The sequence below is a fragment of the Erinaceus europaeus genome, chromosome 18 (assembly GCF_950295315.1).
Source record: "Erinaceus europaeus chromosome 18, mEriEur2.1, whole genome shotgun sequence".
Lineage (NCBI taxonomy): Eukaryota > Metazoa > Chordata > Mammalia > Eulipotyphla > Erinaceidae > Erinaceus > Erinaceus europaeus.
The window spans coordinates 5,314,884-5,339,621 of record NC_080179.1 but is presented as its reverse complement, the minus strand read 5'-3'; the positions used below and the strand labels follow the sequence as shown (position 1 = coordinate 5,339,621).

Sequence of the window (24,738 nt, the reverse complement as noted above, 5' to 3'; positions counted from 1 at the left end):
CTGTCACAAAGAAGTGCAGAGCGGCTAGGGAGGGGGGTCAGTGACTAGAGAGCGTGGGTTTCACTTATTATTGCTCGATATTATCTTGAATACTTCATGTTAGTACAGAGATTATCAGATGGAGACTGTTACCCTCCTTTTAACGGGGTCAAACTGAGGCTCCCAAAGGTGAAGTGATTCCTGAAGTTATTACGAGTTTCGCACTCCTCCTGACGCCAAGTCTGATCCCTGTCTCCTCAGACTCACTTTATAGTCCGTTCCACATACATTAGAACATATTAAATAAACAGTGTGTAGCGGGGAGGGACAGGGACCTTGTGCACGCACAATTTCATGACTTCAAGGAGGACTTTTTTCATTCAGATAACAAGGAGAAGGGAGACACCACAGTACCAGAGATTCTCCCAGGGCTGAATGATACCCCATATGGTGCTGGGGCTCAACTCTGGACCACCTACATTACAACGTATGTGTTCTACCCGGTGAGCTATCTCTCCAGTCCCTAAAGAAACTAGAATTAAGGGGGTTGGGCGGTAGCACAGCAAGTTATGCACATGTGGCGCGAAGCACAAGGACCGGAGTAAGGATCCCGGTTCAAGCCCCGCCCCCGACTCCCCACCTGCAGGGGAGTCGCTTCACAAGCAGTGAAGCAGATCTGCAGGTGTCTCTTTTTCTCTCCCCCTCTCTGTCTTCCCCTCCTCTCTCCATTTCTCTCTGTTTCACCCAACAACAACAACAACAAAAAAAAGGGCAACAAAAGGGAAAATAAATAAATATTTAAAAAAGGAAAAAAGAAACTAGAATTAAATATCATTGTGTTTTGCCTCTTTATTCTCCATAAGAGTGAAATCATAACACTTATACTTATATAATTATACTCATATAATTCTCTACGTTCCGTAGAGGTGAAGAGTGCCATTCAAAATCTGTGTTGACCTGTTCATAGTGAAGCCTTTTTTTAAATTGTTGTGGTAGTTATCATTGTTGTTGTTATTGATGTTCGTTGTTAGACAGGACATACAGAAACGGAGAGAGGAGGGGAGGACAGAGAGGGGAGAGAAAGACACCTGCAGACCTGCTTCACCGTTTGTGAAGGTGGGAAGCCAGGAGCTTGAACCGGGATCCTTAACCAGTCCTTGCGCTTTGCGCCACGTGCGCTTAACGCGCTGGCTACCGCCTGACTCCCGTGAAGCCTTGTTTATGCAGTACTGCCACTACTATAACTGAGGATAAATCACTTCAAAATAAATGTGGTAAAATAGATCTGGTAAAGTGTCATCAAAATGTGATGAGTGAAAAATGTAATTTGAAGGAAGCCTATAAATCACCTGAGATCCTCTGTTCATATCAAGACCATACCAGACAGGCTTATTGTCAGGAGACCTGCTGGCCCACCAGGTTTTACAGGGTATGCTGGAAGGGTTTGCAGAAATACAAGTCTCTCCCGTCTCCATGTTGCAGTAAACTTTGATTGCATCTTCAACAGATCCCTGATTAGGATCAATCCAGTATTCGCCTGTTTTCAGAAACAGAAATGTATGCTGTTGATCAACTGAAATATAATTATACGCTCCCAAAAGAAGTTAACACAGGTCTGCGAGTAGAAACACATTGATGAAGAACTTGTAAGAGAAAAATGTCTCAGTTAAGGAAATACTGTGTAGCTATGGATAAATTAGTATGCATCTGAATACTTTCCAGATGCTGGGTACTGTTCTCAGGCACTTAGTCAAACCAGGTGCTCAAGGCATAACACATCTATGTAGAGAAACATTATCTCCATTTTACAGAAAAAAAAAAGTAAAACAAAAGAAAGGCAATCCACACTGGTAAAGAGGCTTTCCAGAATGGTTGTGTCCTCATGAAATAGATGAAGCTAATACATTTTTAAATATATGAAATGTAATTGTAATTCATTATTTTACCTGAGCGTATTATAAAATCATGAGTAATCAAATTAGTTAGACAACAGATAAAATTCCATGAACTATTTCATTGGCACTAGTTAGAATCTATCTTATATTTACATGGTCTTTGAAGCAACCTATATAAGTTATGCCGGATGTGAAATAGAGAGTCAAACACACAGATACTCATTCACACCTGTGTCTGTGCACATTCATGCGTGTCATATCTGATGTGTACATATCCATGTACACATTTATGCAGCATGTGTGAAAGACCACACTTTATATAGAATGAATGAAACTTAGCAGGACGTCTAGAGTCAGAATTAAAGAATCATTTTGCCTATGTGTTAAATACAACAGTTTTAACTATCCCTGACAAGGTTGTTTTATTTTACTGAGATTCTGAAGCACTTCCGAGTTCATTTTCATAAGCTGGGGTCCCTTTCCAAGCTGTATTGATTTAATCAAATGGAAATGGTGCACACAGAGCAAAAAAGACAATTTGATTCTGAAATATTTAGTACTCTAGACAGGCTCTAACTGTGTTATGATCCTGCTCAGGAGATATTCCTAAAGTATTTAGTCATAGAGCATTAAATTACATCAGATGGATTCCATATTCAAGTAAATTTGGAAACAATACATGCTTTATTCTACTCATGATGGTTTAGCAATGTGTATTAGCATATAACGTCCCTGAGACTTGACTGACAAATAGATTCAATCTTGCTTAACCAGGTATGTTCTACACTTAACATGAGTACTTTGAGACTTCTCAGTGAAAATGGAACTACCACTGAGGAAATGGGTCATCAGCAGGACATATTCCCTGGTCTAGTAGTTATCATTTTCCTCTATAAAAATGACTCATGGGAGTCGGGTGGTAGCACAGAGGGTTAAGCACAGGTGGCGCGAAGCACAAGGACCAGAGTAAGGATCCTGGTTCGAGCCCCCGGCTCCTCACCTGCAGGGGAGTCACTTCACAGGCGGTGAAGCAGGTTTGCAGGTATCTGTCTTTCTCTCCCCCTGTCTTCCCCTCCTCTCTCCATTTTTCTCTGTCCTGTCCAACGACAGCAACAACAATAATAACCACAACAATGATAAAACAATAAGGGCAACAAAAGGGGGAAGAAATGGTCTCCAGGAGCAGTGGATTTATGGTGCAGGCACTGAGCCCTGGCAATAACTCTGCTGGCAAAAAAAAAAAAAAGAAAAGAAAAGACTCATGTTGGTCACTATTCCCAGCATTAACTATAAATGCTGCAGTATGTTTACCACTTTGTCTCTTTTGTCCATCATTAAGTAGAGAGTACCCAATAGATTCTGGAATGCAGTTGAGAATAATAATAAAGTCAAGAAACAGTAGTCTAGGTTTCAGAGGGTGACTGTCTACTCTACTCACCACTTCGCTTTTCAGAATGGCAAAGTCTTAAATCATCACACGTCCGGGCCGGGTGTTTTTTGGAACCATCAGGGCTACGCATGGTTTCAATCTGACTGCTGAGTGACTTCAGAGTCGCGTGGACCCCTGGGTCAGTCTTGTTTTTGTCATCAGGAGCTGCCTGGTCTTCGGTGAATTCTGGTAGTGGGTCTGGCAGGCTCTCATCGTAATGCCCCATGATTTCTCCAAGGGCAGCTGTAAGGTGACCAGGTGGTCCTGGGGGACCAGGGGGACCAGGCTCACCAGGGGGACCCTAGTTTAAAAAAAAAATGAAAACAAGGTTAACACTTGTTCTTTTTTTTCTTTCCCTTTCTTTCTTTCTCTTATTTCTTTCTTTCCTCCTTCCTTCCTTCCTTCCTTCCTTCCTTCCTTCCTTCCTTCCTTCCTTCCTTCCTTCCTTTCTGTATTTCTACAGGATGTGACTCAGTACACAGTAAGCTAAAACCAAAGCCCTGACTTGATAATCCTGAGAGCTCTATAATTCCTGCTCTTTAGATTAGAAGAATCTGGCCTGGCAAGCAACATTCCAAGGATAAGAAATGACACATGGCTATTTTTTTCGAGAAACATATTTGCAATTCAGCATCTGAGATCATAAAGATCAAGAACTAAATGTTTGCTCTGACATTTGCTTGGAAGATGGACTACATCTTTTGGTGAGAATGTGAGATAAGTAAATTCATTTCCAAACCATTTGCAGCAAGTTTCATCCCTATGGAGAGAAACTCAATGATGAACACTAGGCCTATCTTGTACCAGCAAGATCACACATTAACATCATGGAAATATCCCCAACAGAATTTCCTCTCGTTTCCAAATAAGAAAGAATAGAAAGTCTTTCTGTGTACATTATTTGCTATGTGGAAAGAAATTATCTCCACTAAATAGAAACTGGAATTCTCTCTATAAAGAACACTATTTTTTTTTTTTTTGGTCCAGAAAGTTAACTTTTAGAAGGATAATGAAAAGATTGTGCAAGGTGGCAGAGGTTAGTAAATCCTCTTCACTGATTCCTTTCTTTGTTTCCTTGAGGAAGCCTTCAACAACTTGCAAGAATCTGCCACTAGCCTGCACAGATGTATAGTTCAAACCTCATGACCAAGTCCTGGCCAAAGGCTGGAGTTCTCCTGCAAGCCACTGTTTCTGTGACTCTAGGCAAATCACTTCAACCTTTTGCAACAGATCTGCACAAAACTTGAGCACCAGTTATTTCCTCACCTCAAGAGACTCCCAAATCTGTTTTGCTCGTTTTCAGAGGAAGAGCTTTCTACTAATCATCAGTGAACCACACACACAAATTTTAACCAAGACCACATCAGTAGTTGGGGAGTGACTTCAACAGGTCGAGCGTGAGACTTGCATGTCCGAGGCCTGGCATTCATGCCCTGATGTTGCGTGTACCAGACGGGTACTCTGCCTTCTCTCTCTCTTTTTTTCTTTCTGTCTCCTGTGATACTCTTTTCTTATATGTATTAAATATTTTTAAAAAATGTTTAAAAGAGCTACATTAAGTCAAAGACATTCATTCCAATGCTGTGGCTCTTTTCTATTCAAAGCAAAATAGATAGGAAACATTCTTCTTGAGTACTAGAAATGTAAGACTATCAAATCCATGTAATACATCGCAAATATTTTAGCTAATCCATTGCCAACAAAAGGGAATAATGAATGGAGAAGAAACACTAGAGAGGTAAGCATAAGCTCAAATACACATGTGTGACATATATCTGTATGTCTCCAAAAATGGGAGAAGCAAGAGCTTAACTGACATAATTTAGAGGTTTATGTAATCCTGAAGCTGATAATATTGGACTATTTTTTATAAATATTTATTCCCTTTTGTTGCCCTTGGTTTATTATTATAGTTATTATTGTTGTTGTTGATGTCAATGTTGTTGGATAGGACAGAGAGAAATGGAGAGAGGAGGGGAAGACAGAGAGGGGGAGAGAAAGATAGACACCTGCAGACCTGCTTCACCGCCTGTGAAGCGACTCCCCTGCAGGTGGGGAGCCGGGGGCTCGAACCGGGATCCTTATGCCGATCCTTGTGCTTTGCGCCACGTGCCCTTAACCCGCTGCGCTACCGCCCGACTCCCAATATTGGACTATTAACAAGCAGTTTTAGTCAAAATCCTTTTTCAATGTTATTTTCATTGGCGACAAACTTAAATTTCAAAGTCTTTCAAGAGTTCATTTTCCACTCTCTTTATGAAACATCCCAGACATGATTGAATCCAAAGCAATGTACTGATACAATGTGGGGTGGCTTCACCACTTCAAGTTCACTTTTCAGACAGACAGAGATGGAGATACGGGACAGGTGGCGGCGCACCTGGTTGAGCGCACCTGCTACAATGTGCAAGGGCCCCTGTTCAAGCTTTTCGAGTGATGAAGCAGAGTTGCAGCTGTCTATCTCTCTACCCATCTCCCCATTCCCTCTTGGTTTCTGGCTGTCTCTGTTCAATAAATAAAGTAAAAATTAAAAAAGAGAGAGAGAGAGAGAGAGAGATGGAGACAGAAAGAGAGAGGGGAGACACCACAGCGTCTAAACTTGCTCCGATGCAGAGGAGGCTGAAGACTAATGTATAATCTAGGTGAACTAGGGCTACACTTAACCAACTTGATTAAATTACTGGAAGCGTTTATCTATACAGAGAAGCCCTGGGGTGACTTTTTAATCCTCTTCAGTCTCACAGGCAATATGTCCACCAATACTGCCTGTCTGTTTATCCTTCTAGCAGAATCCAAGCAGTGGGAGCCAGCGCCACCTGTAGGGAAGCCCCTTCCTGTACCTCGGGTCCTGCTTCTCCAATGGTGCCCCGGACGCCAGGAGGCCCGACAGGTCCCAGTGGGCCGGGATTTCCTTCTTTACCCGATGGACCGATGGGTCCTGGAGGGCCCTGCAAAAGGCAATGACTCATTTCAGCTCTATGGAGAGAACATTACAAGGCTTTCCTCTAATCAAGGTACTATTTTCCAAATAGAACCATTACATGATTTCTCTAATTCGTTTTCCTTTGCTATTTTATTATCAGTGAGTTCTCCACGAGGTACACGTGCTAAAAGCTGAGGATCCGCTGCTTTTTAATGAACTGGTCATCTTCTTTTATTAGTGTGAGCTGCGTCATCGAATCTCTTGTAAACTTAATCAGAAGTCATTAATAAGAAGTGATACATTTAACAGAGTTGCAGTGTTTAGCATAAGTGGAGATTTGCTTACACCCGGGTACCTAGTGACATCCTAGTCATTTTAATCTAATGTTCTCAATTGTACATTTGGTTTATTTACACTATATTGGAACAGAAAAAGTCTTTTTAACAAAGTTCCTAATAAGTAAGTGTGCCAACTCACATATGACGTCCTTGACCTGTCAGAGGCAGCATTAGTGCTGATGGAGGATTTATTTAAGATTTACACGTTAAAATTCCCTTTGGAATTATCCTTAAACAAACAGCCTCTGAGCAACATCACTCTTACTTAAAAATAAGCAAAATAAACAAATAAACAAATCCGGTTTCAAAAATCTATCTCCTGGATGTGAGGGTGTTCTGGCTGCGACATCGGTCACCCCACTGATCGCCAGGGTTGATTCTGCTGATCTGCCTGGCTAGTCTTGTGCCCCTTCCCTCCTCACCTCTCCATGTGCGTCCCTCCCCAAGCTGCAGGCCTTCCCAGAATACAGACACACCGGTCTTCAGTCGAGGGTCTAGGAGTGGCTGTGTTCCCCTGCTAGAGCCTCCAAACCAGCTCTCAAAAATCTATCTCCACTTCATAGTATGTTCTATTTTGCCACTTTAAAGTGTGACTGTAATGGAAATGTCAAGAATGCAGAGTAAGAAAACAAGTTTCACTGTGTGTGTGTGTGGGGGGGGGGGGACACAGACCTTGGGTGCGGGCATGGTGTCCATATATACTCCTATTAACTGCTAGTCTCATAAACCACTATCCAATCAATGTGAGAGGGAGAAAATAGAGTGAAAAAATAATTTTAAAAAGAATGAATGAAAAAACAAGCTAACGACAACATCGCCTCTAGAGAGGAGATTTCAGTGTTAGCACACGAGGAAAGGCGTCCTATCTCAGTCTACACTTGACGAGAAATAACTGCTAACTGGCTGGTCTCCTTTGCTGCCACAGCTTCAGGGAACACGTAGCGTCTCCAGTTTCAACACCATGAAAGTGAAACCCACCAGCAGTTGTCACCTACCGGACACAGTATCACTTGTGACTATGACTTAGTCTTGTTACTTACTCTCGGCCCAAATGGTCCAGGGGTGCCAGCACTGCCTTGCTCACCATTGGGGCCCTATGTGGAGAACAAATATTTCCCGAACATTTACATCCTGCTTTGATCAGTTTCAAGTCTGTGATCATCAACTTCAGTAGCCTAAAATATGTTGTCCACTACTAAAGATAGCTATAGACCAAAGGTGCAAAAATAAATCTTTTTACTTGACTTCTAAAAAATCACAACATATGGATGATTATATTAAGTAATGGAGTGATTAGTTCTAGATCAAGATTTTTTTTTTCCCTCCAGGGTTATTGCTGATGCCTGCACTATGAAGCCACTGCTCCCGGGGGCCATTTTTTTCCACTGTTGTTATTATTATTGCTGCTGTTGTTGGACAGGACAGAGAGAAATAGAGCAGAGGAAGACAGAGGGGGAGAGAAAGACACCTGCAGACCTGCTTCACCACTTGTGAAGCAACCCCCCTGCAGGTGGGAAGCTGGGGGCTCGAACCAGGATCCTGACACCAGTCCTTGTGCTTCGTGCCATGTGTGTATGTGTGTTTAACTCGGTGCACCACCACCTGGCCCTCACAGATTAAGAGGTTTTTGTTCCTTTGCTTGTTTTGCCTCCGAGGTTTATCACTGGGGCTCAGTGCTGCACCACAAACCCACTGCCCCAAGTGGCCTTTTGTTCCCTTTTGTTTTTTTCTTTTTTTAATTATTGTTGTGGTTACTATTATGGCTGTCACTGATGTCATTGTTGTTGGATAGGACAGAGAGAAGTGCAGAGAGGAGGGGAAGACAGAGAGGGAGACAAAGACAGGCACCTGCAGACCTGCTCAGACCTGCTTCACCGCTTGTAAAGCGACCCTCCTGCAGGTGGAGAGCCGGGGGCTCGAACCTGGATCCTTACCCTACTCCTTGAGCTTTGCACCATGTGCACTTCCCCTGCTGTGCTACAGTCTGACCCCCTAGATCAAGACTTTTTAAATGAAAATAAACCACGCACGAGAAATCTTCCATTTTATACATAGATATCCATCTCAAGATATTGATATTTAAATGATACTTTTTAAAAATCATTACTTACTGGAGGTCCAGGGAGTCCCTGGAGACCAGTAAAGCCTCTGTGACCCTTCTGACCTCGGTCGCCTCGGTCTCCATGGTCACCTTTGTCACCACGAGGTCCTTGAGGTCCCTAGAGATAAAGTCATGTAGATTCTTTACCACGATTCTGCTTTTTGACAGTTACACCGGATGTCATTTTGAATGCTCTTTGTTATAGGGGTTAAAATACTTAATTAGCAAGAGAATTTAGACCTTGGAATTTGTGTCTGCTTTCTTGGATGACAGAAACTTGAGGAATGAATTAAACTGGAATTATATTGAAAACCACTGTCCCCAAAGATGACACAAAGAAATAGAATGATCTTTCCAGCAGCCCTATTTATATCCCAAACCTGCAATTCTGATCCCGAGAAGCTAAGCTAAAAGCAACAACTAAGAAAACTGCCGTGAGCCAGAAACTGTACCCAAAGCAGAGATAAAAAGTATCTGATTAATCTAACTTGTCTGTCTAGCGGTTCACATGAAGATGAAAAGTGGTGTAGAGACACCTATACCAGTTTAGTTTCTGTTATTTTCAGGGGTTTCTTCTTTTACATATATAGAAAGAAAGATCGAAGCATCTAGGCTTCCTTTGGTGCAGTTGGGCTCAAGTAAAGTTCTTTTGCATGACAAAGCCACACATTTAGTGAGGCATTTCACCGGCCCCAGGGCTTTCCAGGGTAAACAGAAACTAACCATCTGACTTTGGAAGATGCAAGATAACATATCAACCAGCTCTCAAGCTAATTCTTCCCCTGTAAGCCCCCTCTTCATTTCTTTATTTGATTTTTTTTGGGGGGAAGTGTATCCTGATTGGCAAACAGCATGGAATACTTAAATTTAAAAATCAGTCTGAATCTTTCTTTCTTTCTTTCTTTCTTTCTTTCTTTCTTTCTTTCTTTCTTTCAATTTTTACTTATTTATTTGATGGAGACTGCCAGAAACTGAGAGGGAAAGGATGACAGAGAGGGAAAGAGACAGAGACACACTTGCAGCCCTGCTTAAGCACTCGCAAAGCTTTCCTCCTGAAGGCAGAGACTAGGGGCTGGAACCCTGCTTTTATGTACTGTAACATGTGTGCTCAACCAGGTGTGCCACCACCCGCCCCCTCTGAGTTTCATCTCTGTTGGATATGCCCCAACATTTCACAACTAAAAATAAACTAGAGAATACCTATTTAAATTATTAATTAAAATCAGTTTACTCATTGAAAACAAAATCACATTTTTTGGTAATTGGATAAAATGCATTTACTTATCATACTATAAAACTATGAAATCTTCACTCAAGTTTCAAAGAACACTGAGATTAGGATTCAATGATAGGTCAAGATTATAAGGTGACAAAGGTTCTTTATAAATAGAAATGCTGATTTGTATATTGGGCGTGAATCAGACATAAATATTAGTTGCATATACGAGATGGCTTGTTCACAGCAAAATATATGTATTATAGTTATGAACTTGGAAGGAGTTACAAATGGCAGAAACACAGAATGTATGCAGGAAAGTCTAGCTGAAATTGAAACTTATTTAACCAGTACTTTTTAAGTTGACAGACTCGGTGTTGCATGAGGAATCCTGCTCATTTTTCTCTTTTATTTGTTGAGAGAGAGAGAGGAAGAGAGAGAGAGAGAGAGACATTGAGAGGAGAGAGAGAGACTGACTGAGACCCTACTGATTGATTCACAGCCCAACCCCATTTCAGAACTGTCAAGTTCATTTTCCAATGTGATTTTTAGCAACTCTGAGAACATTATTAACCCGATTAGTCTGAGAGGCAACTGTTACTTCAGATGTCTTCATTAATTATTAAAATAATGGTTGAATTCAGAGGTGCTTTCTTGACATCATAAACATAAATGTGAACCGCTAAGACTTTTTTTTTTTTACATTTTTGTCTGTAGCTTGAGGAAATTCAGTAGTTTTTCACATAGGAGTCTTAAATTATACTGCCTTTGGGAGAGTCTATTTTATGTAAGGAAATTAAATATACTTTTGAGAAAAATAAAGAACTTACAGGTAAGCCACGTTTCCCAGCTCGACCAGGTGGTCCTACAGGACCCCGAGAGCCCTAGAAGAAATTTTCACAGATTGGTATATAAAAATGATGTGTAACTGCCACATTCATGCAGATGTCAAAGATCAATGTAACTGAATGCTCACAGAGTATATGTGTGTACTCTGACAGCTAATTAATGAAAATCAGATCACTGACCTTAAATATAAAAATAGGCTCCGTATCACTCCCGTGACACTACTCTCGTAAATCTGAGGTTTGGATTCACTGAATGAAGACGCTTTTAATTGATTACAATAAGTTGACACGTGGTTAAATTTAGTATTCTAGACATCTAACTTCATCATCTTTACTACATGATGAAGTGAAAATCAGAATCCCTGACTACCTAAGAAGGGTTACAAGTCTCTCAAAACCACAATCAGATGCTTAACATTGTTCGGAGTCCTTAATCAAGTTGATGTGTGCAGTCATACGCGAGAATATGCACACAGCTCAAAATGCAGCAGACTGACACTTACAACTATCAGTGTGACACTGACTCCATCCTTACCGGATCTCCTCTCTGCCCGGCGTCTCCTGGAGCACCGACAGGGCCAGGAGTTCCAGGGGCTCCCTGAGAGCCCGGCAGGCCGGCAGGTCCAGGGTCTCCACGATCACCCTGGGTGAGAACAACCATATTATCATTCTTTTTAATACTTATGCTAAAATAGTTATTCTATGAGGTCATATTATTCATGAAAAGAAAGAAGTACTTTTTACAAGAGGTCGTTTCATGAAATATTTACTTACATGTATTTACTAATCCAACTGGAAAGAGTAAGACTATTTCTACTCATTTCAGATCTCCTCCCTGCCCTAGGGCTGCCCAGGATTACTAGAATATGGGTGTGGTTTCATCTAGAAGCTAGCCTATTTCTCTTCAAACTGGAGTGTCAAGACAGTTGGGATAAACAAACTTTGCAAAGAATTGAAAAGGAAGGACGGTTTGAAGAGTTTTCTGCAGATGCTCAATTCCATATGTGTAACTTCCCCTGCATCTGTCTCCTCGTTAGTCTCCCTTCTCCCATTTCACAAAGCAAAGCAGAGGTCAGATCATGGCAAATCTCTCTGTGGTACAATGCCCCAAGGAGGGAAACCTCTGAACATGAAAGTCAGGGACTTTTGCTGAAGCTTCACCTTAGTTTACGGTGAAGAGCAATTTTGAAAGGAGAAGGTTGTTTCTTATGTTATCCATGTGAAATAGCTATGACAAGCCTTCAAGGCCGATTTGTTCCTTAGGAACACTGATTTTTTTTTTTTTTTCATTCAGAGAGATAGATGGACTACAGCACCAGGGCTTGCCCTGTCCCATAGCTTGTCTCATGTAGTTCCAGGGATTAAACCAGAGCACACTAATGGCAAGGCATATGCCCTCCACACTGAGACATCTTCCTAGTCCCATTGATGTAACGTAAAAGATATGGAATACAAAAAAAAAAAAAAAAAGAAAGAATATTACATGGTTTATTTCCTCACATGGCTTTCACTTTAGGGGGTGCGTGAAAACATTTAGATGTCATAGAACTCGATTTCTACTTCCACACTTTTATTAATTGAAATTTAGAACACTTCACATGCATACTGAATAAAGATCTCACTATGCCAAATATGGAAACAATCAGCTTGACTGTCCTTCATAAAAGATTCCATCTCCTTGCTGTGTATTAAAGTTTCGTATCATATAACATCTATCAACTTGTGACTTTACAAAGCAAAATTCTGCTCTCAGGAAAATCAGGGCTACAACAGAGCTAGTTAGTACCCAGCAGTGGAGAAAGACAGGGAGATAAGAAATTCTACCCATGTCTGAGTAACTGTCCTGTTAACCATTATTTCACCAATAAAGTAATATGGGATAAAGGGAAGGTAGGAAGGAAGGAAGGAAGGAAAGAAGGATCTTCTAATTTTTTTTATGATTCATGTTGCAGAGATTTCAGGTACAAACATAATCCAGCTCTTTGCTTATTTATTTTTGGTGAAATTGCCCTTACACGTTCTCCAACAGCTCCATCCCGTCCTGGAGTGCCATCATTACCAGCTGGGCCCTACAAAGGATCAAGATGGAAAAATTAACTGTATTATGAAAGAAATCCAACTCTCATTGCTTCCCTGCCCCCCCAAAAAAGACATTTTTGACTTCTCTTCAATACACAATACGTTAGCACTTAAATCAATCTCGAGAGAAGCAAATGGTCTGTCATCTTTATCTGACCTTGAATTGCTTGTGTGATCAGCAAATTCTTAAGCAACCTAGATGTTTATTTCTATTTTTTTAATTTCAAAAAAGGAAAATTTCTCAAATTATCTTAACACATATATATCCAGCAATTACACGGTTGGTGTTTTAATTGCCAGTGCAAGATTTTTTCTCACTTTCATTTTTTTAAGCTTCTCTAGACAATATAAGGCTCTGAAATAAAAGTAATTGAGTTTAAATTATATTACACTATTTTTTAAGATGTAGCCTTTCCTTGTTTTATTTAGATTTATTTGGTGTTTTATTCACAAAGCACTGAAAAGAGAGAAAACTTCAGACTAAAAATTCCCAAATCACTTTGCAAAAGCTGGTATTCTCTCAAAGAAGCCCAAGGTAACACAGCTGTCATGATGCTACTGTACAGTGACATTTAAAGGTAAAATGAGCTCTGCTTAATTTACTCTTCTCATAAACTGTCGTAATTAGATTATTGCTATCACCATAAAACTTGGCAGTTTTGACAGACACACCATTAGAGAATGAAATAATAAAAGGGAGAAGACAGATGGAAGGTGTCCTGTTCTTTCACCTTCTAAAGGATTTGGCAACAACTTAAATCAGTAAGAACACTTGGCTCCAGACCGGCTGAAGGTAAATGCAAGACACCAGTCTTGTCATTGATTTTTTTTAATTATTTTTTTCATTATCTTTCTTTATTTACTGTAAAGAGACAGCCAGAAACCAAGAGGGAAGGGGGTGATAGGGATAGAGAGCGAGAGAGACACCTGCAGCCCTGCTTCACCAGTCGAAAAGATTTGTCCCCTGCAGATGGGGACCGACCGGGAGCTCGAACCCAGGTCCCTGCACGTTGTAACATGTCCACTCAACCACTTAACATGCTCCACCACCCGGCCCCATCATTGATTCTTTCTGTCATCTAGTCACTTCTCTAGAGGAGCAGAGTTATCCGTTACACTACTAAAAACTAGTATGGAGTGAAAGGTACAGTGGATCTCTATATTTCTAAAATAATGTCTATGTAAAAGAACGGTGTCCGCTTGATACCCAGAGAGCTAGAGGAACAGCACTTTCACAGCGGTACTGACCTCAGGTCCAGGTTCCCCTGCAGGGCCATTCGAACCGGGAGGGCCCACAGGTCCAGGTGGGCCTTTATCCCCTGTTGCACCAGTAGGCCCTACTTTTCCTGGCGTGCCCTAAAATAAAAAAGTATAAAGGTCAAACCGTTGTGAAGAGATTTAAGAATGTCTGTTCACATGAGGGAGGCTATGCTAACTCAACAGGAAACTCAGTCCTCCCTTCTAGAATATTAAATGTTCGTTCTCTCATGACAACAGTGTCACCCGAGGGCCTTCACAGAACCTGAGCCCACGTCTCACATTCAGCGGAATCCATCAAGAGAAGCGGAGATCATGGTTGGCCAGTTTGCCACCAGATAGGTGTGTGTGTTGGATTCGAATATGATGCACTACACCACTCTTGAGTGGTTTTTTTTTTTTTTTAATCTGCATTACTAGAAAAACTAAACTCTTTTTTTTTTTTTTTTTTTTTTAGTGATTTCACCTTTTTCACTCCATCTTGGATGGAGCTTGATGGAATCACGTTAAGTGAGGTAAGTCAGAAACAGGAGGATGAATACGGGATGATCTCACTCACAGGCAGACATCAAAAAATAAGATCAGATGGGAAAACACTAAGCAGAAGCTGGACTGGAGTTGGTGTATTGCTCCAAAGTCAAAGACTCTGGGGTGGGAGGGAAGGGTTCAGGTCCTGGAACAGGATGGCAGAGGAGGACCTAGTGGGGGTTGTATTGTTATGTGGAAAACTGAGAAATGTTACACATGTACAAATGATTGTATTTTACTATAGACTGTAAAACCATTAATCCCCCAATAAGGAAATTCAAAAAATAAATAAATAAATAAAATAAAGAAAAACTTGGTCATTTTTATCCACTTTTGCTCATTTGATTTCTATGTCCTGATATTTAATTCTCAATACTTAGGGGATGTACTTCCAGGTCTCTGTCTCACTTCTTATCGAAGTATCACTTCACTAACTCCAAGTTCCCTGCTTTCAGATCTCTACCCGCAGAGCTCCTCATTGGAAGGGCCCCAAAGAGCACCTCTCTTATCTTCACTGCAGGTGTTTTCCTCAAGTAGTAAAGTTTAGTCTCTCCCAGAGCTAACAGTAGACCAAATTTTTGTCTGTGCTCCAAATAAGAGATTCTTAAGTGCCGTCCGGGGAGCATGAAATTGCTTGCAGAGTTATCCTTTATAGCTCACCTCATTTTCACCTCTGAATTATGTTGGCTCAATTTCTCCTCTTTGGAGATTTATGAAAATGTAAGTCTTTTAACTGCAAAATACGGATGCATTTTCTAGGTGCCTCTGTTTTCAAAGAGGCTCCCTGCAATCTGTATTGTCCCTCTTTTATAGTTCCATGGGTATTTGTGATCTTTGATGAAATATTTCCTTTATCCAAAAATCTTCACCTTCACCTACATTTTTCGTGATGGGGCTTAATGAGACCATATGTAGAGTGATCAGGTGTAGAATCCGACAACTAATGTCAAGAGGTATTTTTAGATACCCCCAAGGTATGTCCAGAAAGAATTAAAGTCTAGTAATAAAAAGCAACTTGATGGGTTCTTTTACCAACTGTCCTGCATCTAATGAGAGGAACAGTGACCAGGGCAGCTACTCACCGCAGGGCCTGGTAGGCCTGGCATGCCCCGCTCTCCACGCTGACCAGGCATGCCCACAATTCCTCTCTGCCCAGTAGTTCCGGCTGGACCAGGGGGACCATCAGGACCCTACATTTGAAAGTAAAACAGGTAAAAACTCTCCAGGCTAAAACTAGACACAAGTGCTTTACAACTGATTACAGCTTTACACACTTTTCAGTATGAGGAAAAATAATTGCCTATTTCCTAAGATCATACTACCTACAGATAGTCGTACTTTTTAAAAAATATTTATTTCCTTTTGCTGCCCTTGTTGTAGTTATTATTATTGTTGTTATTGATGTTGTCATTGTTGGGTAGGACAGAGAGAAATGGAGAGAGGAGGAGAAGACAGAGAGGGGGAGAGAAAGACAGACACCTGTAGACCTGCTCCACCGCCTGTGAAGTGACCCCCCTGCAGGTGGGGGAGCTGGGGGCTTGAACCAGGATCCTTATGCCGGTCCTTGCTCTTTACCGGTTGTGCTACCGCCAGACTCCCAGTCATACATGGAGCCTCTCATAGTATTTAAAGGTAAAAATGAATCATGAGTTAGAAAGGAACTTGGAGATCACTGTGATTACAAGAGACAACTGTTCTCTTTTTCTCCATACTTGTCTGCTTACCTATCTATCTGTCATCACCGGAGCTTTATCAGAGAGAAACGGGGAGAGAAGGAAAGACATCACAAGACCAAGGCTTCCAGCAGCGCTGTGTGGGCTTGCATGAGCAGTCAGGCTTGCTATCAGATGAGCTGCCTTACTGGCCTGGCATTGTCTCATTTTTTTTATGAGAGAATTTAAGAAATAAACATAAATAGTCATGCATCTAAACACATCACTATTCAGAGGCATTTGGATAGGAAATAATATAATGTATATATATCTTTTCTTTATATAAAGGAAATATATAACAAAGAATGTTTTCTCATTTAGGTTTCCAATACCACATTCATCACAGGTATACATTTTCAACTCTGCATTAATTATGAAAAACATTGAGATAACTAAAAGCAGCCCAGCTGGCCATCACAGCCACCAGTCCCAATGCCTGACTGCTCGGCAAAGAATGCACAAAGAGCATCCCTGCCCATCACACTGCACTGTGTTAATAAAAGTGAAAAAAAGAAAGGAGAGAAGGAAAGAAGGGGGGAGGGGGAAGGAAAGAGAGAAAGATAAAAACAGGCCGCAGGACACAATAAATACCACAGTTCCCCAGAACAAAGCTGACACACTTACAGGTTGCCCATCTTCTCCTGGGTCCCCTTTGTCCCCTGGGCCACCAGGGGGGCCGGCTGCTCCACGATCTCCTACTCGCCCATGAGAACCAGGGTCTCCGCGAAGACCCGGAGGACCCTCCTTGCCAGGCTCCCCTAAGGGTCCTGCAGGCCCCAGAGCGCCCTAGGACAAAAAACCGGGGAGAACAAACTGAGCTGAGCTGCAGGAGGAGATGTGGAGATGCTCTTTACCTCCGAGACAGATGTCTGAGCCTGATGAGCTACTCTTTGTTCTCTGGCAAAACCAGCCATTCAGTAGACTGAACAAATAAAAATAGCTATAGATTCATTCCTCAAAAGATCATTTAAATGACGCTCAGTTTCTAAATGATTCAAAAGTGAGGTGAAATTAACTTGAATTTTCTGTTTGAGACTTCCACAACTAATAAATAACATTTAATTCTGTCTAACCTTATCTTATAGCAAAAAAAAAAAAATCTATTGACTGACTTTTACCAGAGCGCTGCTCAACTCTGGCTTATCATGGCACGGGGGGGGGGGGGGGGGGGTGAGGGGGGGTTTAAACCTGGGATTGGGGAATCTTAGGCAGGAGTCTCTTTGCATAACCATTATGCTATCTACCCCCACCCTAATAAATAAATAGCTATTACATTTATAGATGCTTTCTTGCTGAAAGAATTGACTGTCACATGATGCTGTTCAAGTACTTAAGGAATAAAAGAGATAAATAATAATTGATCACATATATGTGCATGTGGAGTGTGTACATATATATTACTGAATACATCCGTGTGTGTGTATGTGTGTGTGTAATTATTCTACTAGCAATGAAAGGGACTATTTAACTGACTTACTGTCGGGCCTGGAGGTCCAACCCTGCCAGCAGAGCCTGGAAATCCTGTAGCACCCTAGAAATACAATATCACGTGAACAGTTTTTAACAATAAGAAATCTCTAAACATACTTTACTATAGGGATACTTAGGTCTTTAAGATTCCTTTTCATGTTCTAACCAATAAAATTTTCTTGTAGGCTAGGGCTTTCCCCCTAATCTGTATTTAGAGAAAGAAAGAGATATAGAAATAGAAAAAGATACCAGAGCATGGAAGCTTCCTCCACTGCAGTGGGGGCTAAGTGAAAAGCGGGCCCTGTGTAGGAGAACTGAAGTGGGGTCTCCAGGAAGACCTGGAGGGTCCTCCTGCCCAGCTTTCCCTAAGGGGAGCATGCTATCCAAGTGAGTTATTTTTCTGGACCAGTGTATTCTATATTTTTGAGACTAGATCTGTATTAATCACTAGTAAAGATATTATCTTTCCGTTTCATTTCCAATTTATCTTGAGTAAGTATATATAGAACATGCTGAGTTCTAGTAAAGAGCTGAAAAAAATCATAGTAATATTTTATGTATTTATATGTAACAGAATTATATAAATTCATTTACAACTCTAGCTTCCTATAAGGTTAGCATTAAACAATAGTCATGAAACCCTAGGTATAAGTGACAAGATAATTGTTAGTGCTTCAACCAACTTACAGGCGGGCCCTGAGTTCCTCGACCACCTTTTAATCCAGGAACACCATTAGGACCCTAGAAAGGAAGAAACAAACCAAAAAAAAAAAAAAAAAAAACAGTTTGTTGTATAAAATCAAGATGAATTAAACACACAAGGTAGACATTGGACACTGGGCTCACAGTGTCATTAAGCAAACACGCAAACAAACTTACATGAGGGCCTGGGGATCCTGCTAGGCCCTGGGGTCCAGGAGAACCGGCATCTCCTTTCTGTCCTGGTTCCCCAGGTTCACCTTTTACTCCAGGCTGTCCATCAGGCCCCTGTATCAATTGGATGAACCAATTAGTGATTACCAACGATTATTTCATAGTAAGTATTACTAACTTTACATGTAGATATATACTGTAAAACTGTGTTTTGTTTTATTTATTTTTATTATCTTTATTTATTGCATAGAGAACGCCAGAAATCAAGAGGGAAAAGGGGTTGAGATAGAGAAGGAGAGAGACAGAGAGACACCTGCCACACTGCTTCACCACTCACAAAGCTTCCCCCTGTGGGTGGGAGAGCAGGGGTTCGAACCCAGGTCCTTGCGTATTGTAACATGTGCACTCAACCAGTTGCGCCACTACCTGGCCCCTGAAACTGTGTTTTAGAATCACAGTGAAACATATTAGAAGGAAAAAAAAAATACCCTACTGTTTTTGGGGTTTTTTTTTTTGGACACCTGCAGACCTGCTTCACCACTTGTAAAGGGAGCCCCCCTGCAGGTGGGGAGCTGGGGGCTCGAACCAGGATCCTTAGGCCAGTCCTTGTGCTTTGTGCCATGTGTGCTTAACCCACTGCACAGCGCCCGGCCCCCATTTTTTTTTAAATTATTATCTTTATTTATTTATTGGATAGAGACAGCCAGAAATCAAGAGAGAAGGGGGTGATTGAGAGGAAGAGAGACAGAGAGACACCTGCAGCCCTGCTTCACCACTCGCAAAGCTTTCCCTCTGCATGGGTACCAGGGGCTCAAACCTGGGTCCTTGTGACGTGTACCATGTGCACTTAAGCACATGGCCACCACCTGCCCCCCACTGGTATTTTTGATGACTAGCCAGAAAACTAAATTATTCCACCTTTCTTATTAGAACAGATCAATATATAATTTTAAATAGTATACACTCATTATTTTGATTTTAATTTGAGAGAAAAATGTGCTGAAAATAAAAAATATATACATATGGACCAGAAACCTGTAAGCTTCTCAGAACCTTTAATGTATCTCAAAGTATATCGTTAATTAAATGTATTATGACAACAGGAGAATTGCTCATTTGTAAATTAGGAATCTTTGAAAATTATACCTGAGGTCCAGCAAAGCCAACAGCTCCAGTTGGCCCATTTTCACCCCGAGAACCCTAGGAGAAGACACAAACATCAGAGCAAGCAGGAAGAGTGTTGGGAAATACAACCAAATAAATATGTAGCATCTTAAAATGGAGAGATAAACTAGACTAGTTTTTAAAGAAAACTCTTAATGGGTTTAGAAACAAGGGTTATAGAACAAGGTTTCCACGGTCAAAAGTCTCAAAGGAATCTACCGTTGGATTAGACCTCATAGAAGGTGTAAGGGTATTTTTGTTTGTTTGTTTTTAGTTTAATGAGAAGAATAAAAGTTGAAAAACGTGAACACTTTTACAATTCAGTCTAATGCTATGGAACATCAAAATACTGTCACTTACCGGATTGCCACGGGAACCGGGAGGACCCACTAAACCTCGAGGGCCAGGTTCACCCTACGGAGCAGATTTTAGATGGTCAGTGCTCAGTGCCATTGCAAAAATGGAACACAGAGACCGGGCCTTGGGCAGAGGGCGTAGGATGGGAAGGCCGAGGTGATTTAGCCCAATTATGGTACTTAAGAAAGAAGAGTGTTATGAAAAGGAGCCAGCATCCTAACCTCAAGGATCTGAGTCCACAAAGGGACATCACAGGACATTACCTTTTCTCCAGTGGGACCCGCAGGACCAGGAGGACCCAAGGGGCCTGGAAGACCCTGTCAGTTAACAGAATGGAGCCATGTTCAGGGACAAGGTACAGACACGTATCTGTGCTCGGTCTAGGAAGCACACTTTGTTTTAACGTGACCACTTTTGCAAAACATTATTTATAACACATGATCTAATATAGATATTTTCAAAGTATGCTTATCAACCTCCACCAGACTGACGCACAAAGTGTTCTCACTATCTTTCACTCAATTAAATGAATTGCATGTTCCATATACAATACTGTCTTCCAGTATTCTAAATGAATGCTACTCCTCCATGTTTGTTTCTTAGCCGATGTGATTTTGCTAAGACCTATATGAAATTTGAGTATGGCTTGAAAAGAAGTTTTTCTTATTCTCTCAATCTATACTGGGGGCTGGAGGAACAGTCTTCCAGTAATTTACCTAACAGTCCTTGGATTTTCACGAAGAGAACATGGGCCTCGACCTCTAACAGACCCCTCTCTCCACCATCACTGGTCACTTCCATAAGGAATGTCATCATAAACCTTTTTGTGGGCCTCTCCATGACCTTACCCTCACCATAGAGCAGCAATGGTTGAAACTGCCCCACTCTCCAAAGGGAGGATAAGCCATTCTGCTCTACCACTCAATGAAGACGGGTCCTGAAATGAGTGCAGCCTAGAATGTTCCCAGTTGTGACTATGGACCGTGAGCTCAGAGTGACAGAGACTTGGAGGTTACACAGGCTTCTGTGCTAAATATGAGTATACATGGGCCCTGGATCAGACTGATGTGACAAACAGCTAAATGTATTCATAAACTCTCTTCTAGTTTGGGAGCTACTCTCTGCCCAAATCCAGCTTTCTACTTCTATTCTAAAGTCTGGCACCATCTTCCTAGATAACATGTCTAGTCCACCTTCATATTACTTATCAAGCTCAGACAAAATTTTCTAAATCATGGGCCCCGAGGAAAACACCTAAAATAGACTTCCTAGCTTCTTTCCATCCTAAAATCCCTGAGCTCTTTTTTAATTTTCCCTTTCTTTCTTTCTTTCTTTCTTTCTTTCTTTCTTTCTTTCTTTCTCTCTTTCTTTCTTCCTCCCTTTCTTTCTTTCACTCATTCTTTCTTTTTCTAGCTCTTTTTTATGGTAAAATTCTTCTAGCAAGACACACAGCATGACAAGAATACATGTCATTTTGAAACAAGAACTATCAAATACCAGTAACTATTCCAGAAATTGTTGAACATTTGTGAAAATTAACTTCTCTTGCATAAAAGAATCATTCATGTATTAAAATATATTTGATCATTCTTCCTTAGAATTACAAACACATTTTCTTTTGAAGGACCTAAAGCTTATTAAATGTCAGTTTCTTCTATGGAATTCTCTGTACTCAGTTAACTTTCTTTACATTTTACTTATCTGGCCTTTTTGGATACTATTGATATGCGTGTTGATAATGGTTCATCTCGTCACGATTTTCTTACCGTTAGCATTGCTGTATCGTTATTGTATTTGTGACAACTTTAGCTATACTTCAGAACTCTACTTGTTCATACTGAAATGAGGCCTAGGGTATTCCACATGAAACAAGAGGTTACAGGAAGCTAAAGACGGCCCCAGCGCTTCAAGCACTGCATACCAGAGCGAAAGTGTGTTTGACCTCACTCTCTCAAAAGTGACTTCCTTTTTTGTCTTGCTCTAGTTCAAAGTAAGAAAGAAATGAACATCTGCACTTAACATCAGAACACAAATCTTGTTGTTCTTCAAATCCTAACTACTACAGAAACGCAATGACATTCATATTGTAAAGTCCAAGCAAACCCATACTCCAGTGGCAATGCGGACTTCCAGCTCACTTACCCTCGCGCCATCGTTCCCGGCCGTGCCTTCAGCACCCTTCTCTCCTATGCCACCCTGGGGAAGCACACAGCATGCCACTTACTCATATGAGTGTACATTTGCAAATGAATCTAATAATCAGACACTTACATGAAAACCTTAAGAGAGTAGGGGGGTTATTTCATATTTGCCCTTGTAGCCCTTGAGCCTAGAACAGTGATTAGAAGTAAAAATCTGCCCAAGAAATTATCATTAGAAAATATAGGTGAAGTCCTCTTCTCAGCTCCAACACCATCTTCCCAGACAAATCTCTTTAGCTCACCTGCATGTTAGCTATCGGGTTTAGGCAAAAATGACTCAAGTCATAGGACCCTTGGAACATACCTCAAATAGATAGACTTCCTAGTTTCTTCCACATGAAGACTCCCTTGATTTTTCTCAATTCCTACTTTTGGGTTCCTGTTTCCTGAACATTTTGCTTTATATATTGCTGCCTTTCAGTCATCAAGTTGCAGAAGCTGCTATGACTCCAACCTGACTTCCCTGTGCAGAGCACCTCACCCATGTGTCCTGGAACCTCACCTCCCCAGAGTCCTGCCCCACTAGGGAAAGACAAAACAGGCTGGGGGTGGGTGGATCCACCTGCCAGTGTCCATGTCCAGCAGAGAAGCAGTTATAGAAGCCAGACCTTCCACCTTCTGCTCCCCATAATGAATTTTGATCCCTACCCTCAGGGATAAAGAACAGGGAAGCTTCCAATAGAAGGGATGGGACATAGAACCTTGTTGGTGGGAATTATATGGAATTGCACCCCTGTTACCTTACAACCTTGTTAGTCATTATTAATCACTAATAAAAAAAAATTTTAAGAAAAGAAAACATAAATGAAAGCAACAAAAAGAAGAAAAGAAAACAAACAGAACTTACTCTGTCACCCTTGGGACCAGGAGTTCCTGCAATGCCTCTTTCCCCAGGCATGCCCTGAAGGCCCGGGGGGCCTGCATCTCCAGGGGTACCAGCTGGCCCCGGGTTGCCCTAAAATGAGTCAACAGTACGAGATCTTGCCTATATATTAACATCGAACGATGTGGCCCTTCTAATTTTTTAGTTCAAAAGAAACAAAACCTCAAGCCGTTTCATTTGGCTCAGCCTAGTACTAGGATGTTTCACTTGAGAAATTAATCTGAGTCTTTTTTTCTTCTTAATAAAAGCGCGGACCTTGGATTTTTGACTGCTGGTTTTCATTTTTAGCTTTTCTCATGGGGGAAATTGAACACAGATCCACTAAATGTTTAGGGTTAAGTTTTGGGAGGGCGGGGGAGGGGGCACAAACAAACAGGGTTGTTAAAAAAAACTGTGGAATTTTAGTCTCTCTAATGAGCCCATAACTACGTTGGCTACGAGGTTCATTCAGTGACTAATCTGAAACATATCTTATACTCTGGAATTTCAAGATGATAAAGCACCTGATATTAAATAATAAAAACAAATCATGAGAAAAAGTGATTTCACTTCTTTGCACTGAAATTGGAAATACTACTTCTATCAATGTTAAAATAGCAGCTCAAGGAAAATAGTCTTTTTTCTTTATGACTTTTTCTTTATGACTCACTGCACTTTCTAACATTCAATAAGCTCAACTATAGAACGTGGTGTTAGGCAAGTGAGGCATATGGCATGGGAATATTTCTTACACTTACGTGATGGTCTATATTTATTTTCTGTTTACTAACAGAACTTGTAAGTAAAGCTTACAGAAACATATATTAGGAATGGGTTTCTATATAAGAATGTCAGACTGTGCCTTAGGTAATCAATACCATCACAGAATAGAGACTTCTTTATCCACAGACTCTTAAGTGCCAAGGACAAAGATTAGGAGGTGCTTCTCAAATATTTGTTGAAGAAAATTACAGGAGAGAGCCACGTGAAGACGCCAAGTGCATTCTGGCACTATCATACATGGATGTAGCAGTCCTTCTGTCTTACAGCAGCCCCCCTGCTCACAGACATACTTACTTTGGGGCCATCAGGACCATGTCCTCCAGCCATCCCCTTCTCACCAGGAAGCCCAGTTATCCCTGGTTCTCCTCTTTCTCCTGGATTTCCTCGTTCTCCCTAGTACAACATTGGGGAATCAAACCGTCTCAGTGCTTGATCAGAAAAATGGGTGAAAAGTTATGTGTGGGAAATTGTTAACTGGCTACAATTAAACAGCCTTGGAGGAAAGAGAAAGAACAACAGAAAAGGTCAACTTTTTAATTTCTTTTTTATATTTTTCAAATCTTAATTTATTTATTATTAGATAGAGATGCTTGACCCTGGTCCTGAAGCTCAACTTCTTAAGTTTGTGATAAAGGAACTTGAAGGAAGGCTGCACTCAACAGCATGCAGCATTTCTCAAAGATTATTTTCATCCAGTAGAAGTTTCCATTGCTTAAAATAAAC

The 24,738-nt window shown here is 41.0% G+C and overlaps 1 protein-coding gene across 1 annotated transcript in view; it reads right to left on the bottom strand.

Moving 5' to 3' along the window:
* COL5A2 (collagen type V alpha 2 chain) overlaps positions 1-24,738 on the bottom strand; it is a 159,643-nt gene that overhangs the window by 6,059 nt on the left and 128,846 nt on the right. Inside the window, exons 33-52 of the mRNA XM_060177594.1 lie at positions 24,310-24,408; positions 23,218-23,325; positions 22,312-22,365; positions 20,433-20,486; positions 20,173-20,226; positions 19,795-19,848; positions 18,655-18,762; positions 18,463-18,516; positions 17,783-17,836; positions 16,930-17,091; positions 15,676-15,783; positions 14,057-14,164; positions 12,745-12,798; positions 11,265-11,372; positions 10,712-10,765; positions 8,676-8,783; positions 7,605-7,658; positions 6,144-6,251; positions 3,313-3,604; positions 1,329-1,516 (exon numbers count right to left, since the gene is read on the bottom strand). Of these exons, the coding sequence (XP_060033577.1) occupies positions 1,329-1,516; positions 3,313-3,604; positions 6,144-6,251; positions 7,605-7,658; positions 8,676-8,783; positions 10,712-10,765; positions 11,265-11,372; positions 12,745-12,798; positions 14,057-14,164; positions 15,676-15,783; positions 16,930-17,091; positions 17,783-17,836; positions 18,463-18,516; positions 18,655-18,762; positions 19,795-19,848; positions 20,173-20,226; positions 20,433-20,486; positions 22,312-22,365; positions 23,218-23,325; positions 24,310-24,408 (1,983 nt within the window). The remainder of the gene's footprint in view (positions 1-1,328; positions 1,517-3,312; positions 3,605-6,143; positions 6,252-7,604; positions 7,659-8,675; positions 8,784-10,711; positions 10,766-11,264; positions 11,373-12,744; positions 12,799-14,056; positions 14,165-15,675; positions 15,784-16,929; positions 17,092-17,782; positions 17,837-18,462; positions 18,517-18,654; positions 18,763-19,794; positions 19,849-20,172; positions 20,227-20,432; positions 20,487-22,311; positions 22,366-23,217; positions 23,326-24,309; positions 24,409-24,738) is intronic.